At 57.3% G+C, this 9771-nt stretch overlaps 1 protein-coding gene across 1 annotated transcript in view; it reads left to right on the top strand.

The window, feature by feature from the left end:
* The window catches only part of ONECUT3 (one cut homeobox 3), a 25280-nt gene extending 16783 nt beyond the window's left edge, over positions 1-8497 (top strand). The window contains 2 exon segments of the mRNA XM_009284886.1: positions 8207-8417; positions 8419-8497. Coding sequence (XP_009283161.1) covers positions 8207-8417; positions 8419-8497 — 290 coding nt within the window.
* Positions 8498-9771: the final 1274 nt, after the last annotated feature.

Genomic DNA, 9771 nt, shown 5'->3' with positions numbered 1-9771 from the left:
AACCCCCCCCCATAACCACCCCCCACCCCCGCCCACGAGCAGCCCCCAGCTCCCCCTGAGCGGCAAAATGGGGCGCTGGGCCCCGCCGTTGTCCCCAGACCCCTCTTCAGCATGCGGTGACCAGCCTGGGCACGTGCCACCCATGCTGGCTGCTGCCTCGTGACACGGACAGCTTCGTGCTGGGTGTGAATAGCTGGGAATTGGGTTATGCTCGGAGCCGGTCTGTGGCACCCGTCGAGGTCGGGCTGGAAATTGCCTTCAGAGGGCCAAGGCCTTCTGGAGTGGGGCCTGGCGGCAGGGAAGGGCTCAAATCTGGAAGCTGCCTCCTGCAATGCGCTGCTGGAGCTAAGGGATAACCTGAGAGCAACCAGTGTCCCCGCTCAGGCCCTCCTGCCTGCCTTCAGAGGGTCCCAAACCCTGGTGAAGCAAACCTTGAACACCCAAACCCGGAGGATTACGGATTTTCCTGTTTTTCCCAGCACCGCAGAGCAAGAAAGCCAGCAGCCATGCAAGAACTAACTCGGCCAAACTGTAAGGGAGCTTCCCATCTCACACCCGATAAAACCACCTGAGACCAGATTTAATCAGGAAATGCAGAAAACTGTTGGTTTTTTTCCCCCCACTGCTTTTCCCCTCTCTCCAGCAAATGGTCCTTAGCTGGTAACGGCTCTGGCCCCTCTCTGGACACCATCTCTCCACCGAGAGCGGCTCGGGAGCGACATGCGCTCTGATGAAATATGCTTCATTGATTGCTGAATTTGTTTATCGGCCCCGCTCACAGAGCCAGATCTGGGAGCTGCTGAAGGCAGCGGGAGTTTGGCAGGAGGAGCCCAACACGAACGGGCTGAGAGTCACTTAACAGTAGCCCGTGCTGATGCCAAAGGGAGATCCTTGCTGCTCCGTCCCTGTGCGAAGGAGTGAGGACGGAGGTGGACTCTGTGGGACCCACAGCTGCGTGGGTCACAGGGATGTCACTTGTCCCAGATTCCCAGGGGGAGGCTCCTTGTCTGGCGTTACTTGGTTCTCCCTGTCATTGTGGCATGAATCGAACCCCAAACTCCCTTTCCCCCCCCGGATTCTGCAGCTGGGGCTCTTGCGCCGAAGCTGAGCATGAGCAAGTGTTGCTGACTCCAAAGAAAACTTATTTCAGGGGATGGAGGGTTTCCAGCCGCTCCCCCCGAACCATCCCTGCGTCCTCCCTCTCTCCCAGAAGGCGACGACCTTCCCCTGCCGCTGCCATCCCTCGCGGCGCTGCCGGCTTCTGCCTGCCGCGCTGCCTGACTCCAGCACTTCATTAGCACCAATTTGCTCTTGTCACGCTAAGTGGCAATGACTCGGGAGAAGAGTAAGGAGAACGGAGCAGCCGGGAGGACTCCCAGGGCACCTCTGCCCGGCCCTGCCTCACACCAGGCAGCTGGTCCGGTCCTGGGCCGTGCTGGCAGCATGAGCACTGAGCAGCTTGTGACAGCAGTGGTCTCCACTGAGACAATAAGAAGCAGCTGACCCTGGTCCAAAAAAAGGGCTAGAAAGGGAGGAAACGGGACAAATGGGGGAAGCGACTTTGCCCGCAGACGTGATGGCAGAGCTGGGGGTTGAGCCCGGTTCGCCTGGGTGCTGGGGAGAGCGGAGCGGGGCACCGGGTCTCCCTTTACAAAAGCCTCCAGAAAAGCGAGTGAAAAATCAAACCTCTGCAGAAAGGAAATGCTTTTAACAACAAACCCACATTTTTAAGTCATCTGAAACTGTTTATTTCTGTGCCAACGAGAGGGGTCTGATGCAGCCGACTCAGCCCAGGGCTGTCTCTGGCGGGGCCGTTAGCAGCTTACAGGATGAGAATGAAAATAGGGCAGACGTGAAGGGATGGAGCCAAGCACACCTGCAGCCACCACAGCTTCTTTGTGTCCCCGCACCCTCCCTCAAGACCAAACTCATCGGCTTCAGCATTGGCAAAGCTGAAAACGCCACGCCATGAAAAAAACAGACAGAGCTTGAGAAGTGCAGGAGAGGCAAAACGAGGCGTCCCGCGGGGCTGGCATTGTCGCTCTGCTGTACGTTTGGGTGGCTCTGCTGGTCTCCAGCCTCTGCCAGTCCCAGCTGAACCCACCTCTTGGGAGGGACCGTCGTCACCCAAGCGGAGGACCGAGGCCTTGTGCTTTCCCCTCTCCCTTCCCTCCGCCTGCCAACCCGTGCTGCTCTGGAAGCCCCCGGGCTGTTGGGGAATGGGCCGGGGGCATCGGTGTGGGCGGCTGGTGATGACTCGCAGCCCCATATGGATCGATCGGAGCCGCTCGCTGGAACGAGTGACCGAAACCCTTTGCAAGGGAAGGAAAATGCACCCAGCAACGCGGAGGCGAGCGCTTTGTCTCATCTCATCTCCTCATTTGCAGCATTCAGAGGAAGATTTAATTTGCTGGGCTCGGGGAAGCGGCTCACCCTGCAGCACGCTGGCTGCATACCAATGACCAGGGGCTCTCCCCGGGCCTCGGGACTCATCCTCCGGCAGCTCCCAGGGACACCAGCGGGGAAGCCTGTCCCCACCGAGGCAGGGCCACGTGGCATAGGGACACGCGCGAGGCCGGGAGCTCTGGCCGGACTGCGTCACTCCGACCCAGCAGGACCGTGAGGCTGCAGCTCTGCAGACGCATCGCAGCTCCTAACCGCATCTCTCGGGCTGCGGATGGACTCTGACGCACGGTTTTCCAAGCCTGCGGGTTTCTAGAGTGGGGCAGTTTTTATTACAGCGTCGTTCAAAGCTTTCAGGTGCTGCGGGACCACAGCAGTCAAAATCCCCGCAGGTTTTGGAGCCCAGAAGGTGGGTTTTTTTAATAGCGTGCTGCTGAAGTCTGGGGGATCGCAGAGTTGCCGGGTGGCATTTGCAGGGATGGGCAGCCTGGGGCAGGCTCTGCCCTGGTGGTTGTGTGGTTGGCACTGCATCCCCTTTGCCTGTGTGTTTGTTAGCTTTTGGAATCAAATGGGGTTTCAGAAAAAAAAAAAAAGGCAAAAAGAAAGTTGGGGTTTGGTTTTTGAGCACTCTTTCTTCCTGTACGCTGCTGACTGTCCTGTCAGCACCGAGTCTTCCCACCTAGAGAAGACCTGAATTTCCCCTGGAGAAGCCCATTTGTGACAAATCTCTTTGGGCTCTTTTGGCCCTATGTGGGCTCTAGAACTTAAAGAAAAGTCAAACAAACCACTTGCAGTTACTAAGTTGCCGCAGTTCTGAGCATCCCGTCTGGTCCAGCTGTGGACCAAAGGATTTCTGTTTTGCAGGTGAAGCCCCCTGATCTCTGGCCCAGACTCTGCTCCAGCTTTGGGGGAGCAGATGCCATGAGGTTAATTCAACTCGGGATCAGACGCCACTCTGCTGTGGGAGGCGCTGGGCTCATCCCAGGTTGCTCAGAGCTGCAGCTCCCAAAACCTTCCAGAATATCGGGGCAGGGTCTGAACCTGTAACGCCCATTGCACAACCCTACACCCAGCCCCCCTTCTCTGTGAAAGAGGTTGAGATCCCTCTGCCCCTTCAAGGAGAAGGGGAAACTGAGGCAGCCCAGGGGCTAGACCCATCTTGAAGGCATGGAGAGCAGCCAGCTTTGCTCAGGGCCATTTCCCGCCCGGTGCCCACCAGTGGAAAGAGCCCGTCCCACCTCTGCGTCCAAGAAACCTGCCCCGACCTGGCCAACCACATCCAGCTACCCCCTCTCCATCCCTTCCTCCACCTCCCTTTGAGCCCCTAAATGCTCCTCGGTCCCCTTGCACCACTGCGAGCCAATTTGACGGGGAGGAAAAGAGAAAAGCTGGTGTTCTTTTTTTTCCCCTAACCTCGCTTACAGCCGGCATGCTGGCTTTGAAAGCCCCTGGCTGTCTTTTGTGATTTCAACAAATCACCAGCACTTAAGCAAAGTGGGCAGAAAATTACAGGTTGTATTGCAAGTGAATGGAGAGGGAGAGCACGCTGGGGCTGAGAAAACAGAGGTTTGCGGGTATAATAGAGAAACCAGTGTCTGGCAGGCTGTGGAAGCCTGCAAAGCCATCAGGTATTAGTTAAATGCTTCGCGGAGTTCACGCTGCGAGGCATAATCGCAGCTTCTGAACAGCAGCCATTTGATTGTCTCTATTATGTCCCTTTAGAAATGATTTGGGAGATATTTTGCTTTGAGCTGTCAAGGTTAAGTCAAGGAAAACGTGCTCCCTCTGACGTAAGTCTCCGGGGAGGCAGAAACCCTCGGCAGAAATCCTCCGAGGGAAGCGGGTGGGATGCCTCTGCTCTCAGAGGTCTTTCCTCCTGCTTTTTCCCCCCCGAGATTCCTCCTTGCCTTTGCTCCCTGTGGTTTTTCCGCAGCCAGGTCAGCTACCTTAGGGATACCGCTGGGGTTGTGTGCCCAGCGCCCCGGAGGAAGGGGCTCTGTGCAATCGCCCCATCCCACTGCGTCTGGCATTCCCTCCTTGTCACTCCTGCGCTTGTTGGCTGGTTTCAGCCAAGCCTGGCTGAGCTGTGGAGGTCTCGGAGGTGCAGGTGTTGTGAAATGAGCTGGGGAGAGATGGAGAGAGGAAAGACAGACCTCCATTGTGGGTGAGCTCAACCCCTTACTGGCCGTCGGAGCATCCTGCCTGGCCACGGGGGACCCCGGTCCTTCTCTCCCACTGTTGGTCCTGGTACCGCCAGGGTCTCCTGTGCCCCAGGAGGAGCGGGGAGCAGGACAAGCCAGGGGATAAATCCCGTCCTTCGGGCATTTGCCGGGGAAATAACGCAGAGGCAGGGGTGGAAGCGCCCTGAAGCGTGTCCCCATCCCCACGGACTGCGGCCAGGCCCAGTGACCCCGGAGGGACGTGACCCAAGAACAGCATTAAGCCAAGGATGAGTCGTTTGGATCTTGGGACTTGGAAAAAAGGCATTTTGAAGCACAAAGAAAACCCCTCACCCTATGCTGACCCGGGTGGGAGTCAGAGCAGCGCCCCCGGCCGCCCCCTGTCCCCGGCTCCCACCGCCTGCGGGGACACCGGGATGGCCACCGCCAGCCTGCCTGGGAAAGCAGCGCCTGGGGGATGGGGAATAGGAAAAAGATCCTCCGTTGGGGGGTTGATGGCCGCCGTAAATAGATCTGACCAGCATCACTATTGATTTTTGTTGTGCGGAGCTGTAATTAGATTGAACTGGGGAAGAGGGGGTGTTGGGCTGCGTCAGCAGAAAAAGAAATTAATAAATAAACAAACGAGCACAGGAAATGTGGGACGCGGCCGCCGCCGGCGTCGCAGGCCAAAAATAACAGGGGTATCAAGGGGTGCGGAGCAGGGTGTCACCTCTGCCTAATCAGTACTCGGCACCAGTTTAAATGCTGGATCACAGTTTTACCGGCAAGACCCCGCTGGTTAGCATTTGCCTCGGAGCTTTGAGTTATTAATGGGCGACTAGTTTGTAATAATTGCTCCTAAAAATTGAAATGGGGGGGGGGTGGGAATGTGAGGTTGAAAAGCTGAAACACTGGGTCTCAGGCTGGCTGTCCAGCACCGCCGGAGGGAATGGGTGCCAGCAGGCGGGAGAGCAAGAGGACAACCTGGATCCCAGTGGCTTTGCCAGGGTTAAAGCTGGGTCGGCACATCACCCCGCGTGTCCCATGGGGGTATGGATGTATCTACAGATACCTACACACATTTGTATGTACCTGGTGTGTATGTGGTAGAGAGATATAGTGTGAGTGCCACCCACGCAGAGCAAAAGCCGCGCTCACAGGGAGCGTGCTAGGTGCCCACTATAGGCACGAGGGCCCACCCACGCCACTGGCACGGGGCCGGAGCCGAGCATGCCGGGGGGACGCCGGGAGGGCACGCGGCGGGTGGGCAAGGGGTCCGGCAGGGCGAAGACGTGCTTCTCCGAATGTGCACGTAGGGTATGGGGGGGGACTTTTTCTGCTTGTTGTTTGGTTTGGGGGGAGTCTGGGGGAGGGGGTGTCTTTTTTTTTTTTTTTTTTTTAATTCATGTCTGGAAAAAAGTCAAATTTTCTATAAAGGCTTTTTTTGTTTGTTCTTTTTGCAAGCATCTGATGGTCATAGGGTAGGTTTCCACTACCATTCTCTGTGCTGGCTGTTTGAGTAAGGTACCCCTGGGACAGGGTCCCCCGGCACCACCAGGGCTCAGACTGTCCCTTGTCCCTAAGGATGGTGGTCTGCAGCCAAACCTGCCTGGGGGGGGGGGGAGAAGGGGAGGGGAAGGCTCTCCACTAACCGTCTTTACCAGGGATGGCTGATTTTGACTGAGTGTGGTCGGTTGTGCCAAGCTTGGTGCCTCCTGTCCCCTGCCCCAGCGGGAGCAGAACCGATGGCTCCCACCACCCGCGTGGGGACGGGGCGAGGACCGAGCCCAGCAGCCGGGGAAACAAGGCTAAATTTGTTGGATAGATTATCTGCTTCTCTGAGCTCTAGATCTCCCCAGCTTTGGGTGGAAGGGGTGGATATCATCCTTCTCTGTTAGTTCAAGGTGATGTAAAGAGGACTTGCAGTGCAGGCCAGCTGAAGAAAAATCGGAGGAGGGCCTTCCTTGTTCTCTAGTGAGGAAGAAGTGACTTCGAACACCCTCCCGTTACTCCTAGGCTAGACGGCTGCCTACCCTTTTACTCAGCCTGGCCGTGGAGGTGTGTTTGTGTAGCAGGCAGGTAGTCAGCCTTCGGGGAATACCTGTCCCGCGGACCCAAGATGCCATCCCATTGCGGCGGCAGCGGCTTTCAGCCTTGGCCTCTGGCCCCTCCGAGGTCTGGGCCCTCCGAGGTCTGTGCACCAGGTCGAAGAGGCTCCTGGAAGTGCCTGAGAAAAGCAAGTTGAAATCTGTCATCCAGCAACGTTCCGACAGCGAATGTCTCGAAGGACCTGTGCCCTCCCTGCAAAATCCTTTGGAAGATCCAAGAAACCCCAAAGGCTGAAAACTGCTGCTGTTCGGGGCAAGAGTGGGGGGTTTCCTCAGAAAGTCTTTAGCCCATCGTTTCCTGACTCTTTTCTGCGCTTTCCAGGAGGAAATGGTGTGGCCCCCGCCTTGGAGGGCCAGGTCCGTGCCCTGCCTTGCCCATGGGCATCTCACGCTCCCACAGTGCCCGCACATGCCTGGCCAAGTCCTGACCCAGCGAAGTCCCCGAGCACCCTGATCTAACCTCGACAGCTTCGAGGTCGTACCTGCTTTGAGTATGAACTGGACCAGCAACCTCCACCCACCTCAGTTATTCTATAATTTTCTAGAAAAATACCATAGCAAAGGGCTCCTTTTCTCACCCCTTCCACCAACAGCGTGCTTAATATTCCTGCAATTAAAATTCATATATTTACCAAAAGGGGCATACTCCTCTCCCTCCCTCCCTTGCACGCGGCGTGGCGGTGTCAGGGGGGCTTTCCTGGCTCCCGGCAGCCTGTCCCCGTGTGACAGCACCTGTGTCCTGACCTACCGCTCAAGCCAAATCTGTAGGGAAGGCTTTTAATTCGGTGCTGGCTCAACCTGACACATGTGCCAAAAGATCCAGTAGCAACGGCGTGCAGGGGAGACTGAATTTCCTGGAGCTTCAGGTGGCTCGGGCTGTTCTCCAGCCTCTGGAGGCAGAAATACCCCTTCCCAGAGCAGGTAGAACCACGAACGGTCCTTCCAGGCTGTCTGCTGTCGGACGTGGTGGCTGCAGACCGGCCTTTTCACAACGTCCCTGTCCCCGGCTCTTCCCTGCGTTTCGGAGGTGGCAGCTGGACGTGATGGCCAAGAGACACCTATTCCCTGAGTCCTCCAGTGAGATCCACAGAGGTGACGAGGAGGCGAGGGAGACCATACCAGAGTGCAGCAAGGGAGGGAGGCTGATGGATGACCCCCAAAATTTAGGGATGGAGCAGGTCCCAATAGCCAGGCTGTGGGAGCAGAGTCAGCCCAGGAGTTTCCTTGGTCTCTAGACCCAGGGTAGGCTGGAGATGCTGAGACTTGGGCTTTTCCTGGGCATCTGAAGAGGTGATGGGCTTTACCCAGGCTTTTCTCATACCGATGTCGCAAGAGGCTGTCGTCCCATCTCAGCAGACGCTCAGAAGGCACAGGGAGGAAGAGGAGGGAGGTAGCCTAGGGAGTGGTGGGCAGCAAGCCAGCGGGTTTACTGGAGGGAAGGGCCTGTTTTCTGGGAGGCAGCCAGGCAACCTGCAAGCGGGCCAGGGTGGTGAGCACCAATTAATGGCCCTATTCTCTCTTTTGAACATCTAGCTTGCAAACGCAAAGAGCAGGAGCAGCAGAAAGACAGGAGCCTGCAGCCCAAGAAGCAGCGGCTGGTCTTCACGGACCTCCAGCGCCGCACCCTGATCGCCATCTTCAAGGAAAACAAGCGCCCATCCAAGGAGATGCAGATGACCATCTCTCAGCAGCTGGGCTTGGAGCTCAACACCGTCAGCAACTTCTTCATGAATGCCCGCCGGCGGTATGAACCGCTGGCAGGAGGAGCCAGGCGCCAACCCCGGAGTCCCCTCTTCTTCTACAAGCACTTTCTCCAAAGCATGATGTCCCCCAGCCCTCCCTGCCCCTTCCCGGACATCCTCCTCATGACAAAGCCAACCCCAGACTCACACGCGTGCCCCGAGCTGACCGGGGTGGGTGCTTTTGGATGCTGCGGGTCCATCAGCCTCCCAAACCCTCAGCCAGGTGTCACCCTGGGACGTGGGCCTCGTGCCACATCCTGCTCCTACGTCCTCCCAGCTTGTAGAGCAGGGAGAGGGTTTGCAACCTGGTCAGCTCCGTCCCCGGGGAGGGCTCGGAGGAAACCCCTGTGGAGCGAGGGATGATGTGGGATGGAGGGAGAGGGCGAGGTGCTGTTTGGAAGCATGCCTGGTCCTCGGGGACCACAGAACCTTGTCTTCACCTGCCCACCAGGGTCTTTGGGGAGAGGGGCACCCCCTGACACCCACCCCCACCCCCCCTCAATCTCTGCCGCAGCCACCCTTACAGCTCCCATGGTGGAGGGGTAAAGGTGGGGGAGATACAAGAAGTGGAGTCATGGGGCTGGGCCCTGGCACAACCCCGCCGAACCAGGGCCAAAACCACGTGGCTCAAAGGGGGACAAGCAGGGAAAATGCTCCCCGTGTGCCTGGAGGGTGACCCTGGGCTCCTGCCAGGTCTCTGGCTGCTGAAGAGAAGCCTCTCCCCCCCCCCCCGGGGTGAAGGGGGGTTCCCAAAGGCAGCCAGACCCTCTCTGCCATTGACACACGGGTGTTTCTCTCCCTTGAAGGTTTTGAAAACCTGATTGAGGGCATTCCCGCAGCCCTAGTCTCCTCCACAGGCATCTTCCTCCGACACCCCCCCACCCCGGACACCCCCAAGAGCACCGCGTCGCCTGGCGCCCAAGCAGGTCAAAGAAGCACATTTTAGCTACAGAAATCGTATATTTAAAAATAATAATTGTTTGAAAGGAGACGGGAGGAGAGACTTGGAGCGAAGGATTTGCTTTCCTGGTGTGACTGGCTCCACCATTCACGCGTCGCCTGGCGCCCAAGCAGGTCAAAGAAGCACATTTTAGCTACAGAAATCGGGTATTTAAAAATAATAATTGTTTGAAAGGAGACGGGAGGAGAGACTTGGAGCGAAGGATTTGATCTTTCCTGGTGACTGGCTCCACCATTCACCACTGGATTTCTGGTTCACTTTTCGGTTGAGGAATGGATTCAGACAAAGCAGATTTGTTGGCTTTGTGTCTCGCCCCATCCACCCCTCGACACACACTATTGCCCCCTCCCATCCCCCCTCTTCATCTCTGTTACCAAAGAAATTACAAAACCAAA

The sequence above is a fragment of the Aptenodytes forsteri genome, unplaced genomic scaffold (assembly GCF_000699145.1).
Source record: "Aptenodytes forsteri isolate BGI_AS27 unplaced genomic scaffold, ASM69914v1 Scaffold391, whole genome shotgun sequence".
NCBI classification, from domain to species: domain Eukaryota; kingdom Metazoa; phylum Chordata; class Aves; order Sphenisciformes; family Spheniscidae; genus Aptenodytes; species Aptenodytes forsteri.
Note: the sequence above shows the minus strand (reverse complement) of the source record. Positions and strands in the feature narration are given on the sequence as shown.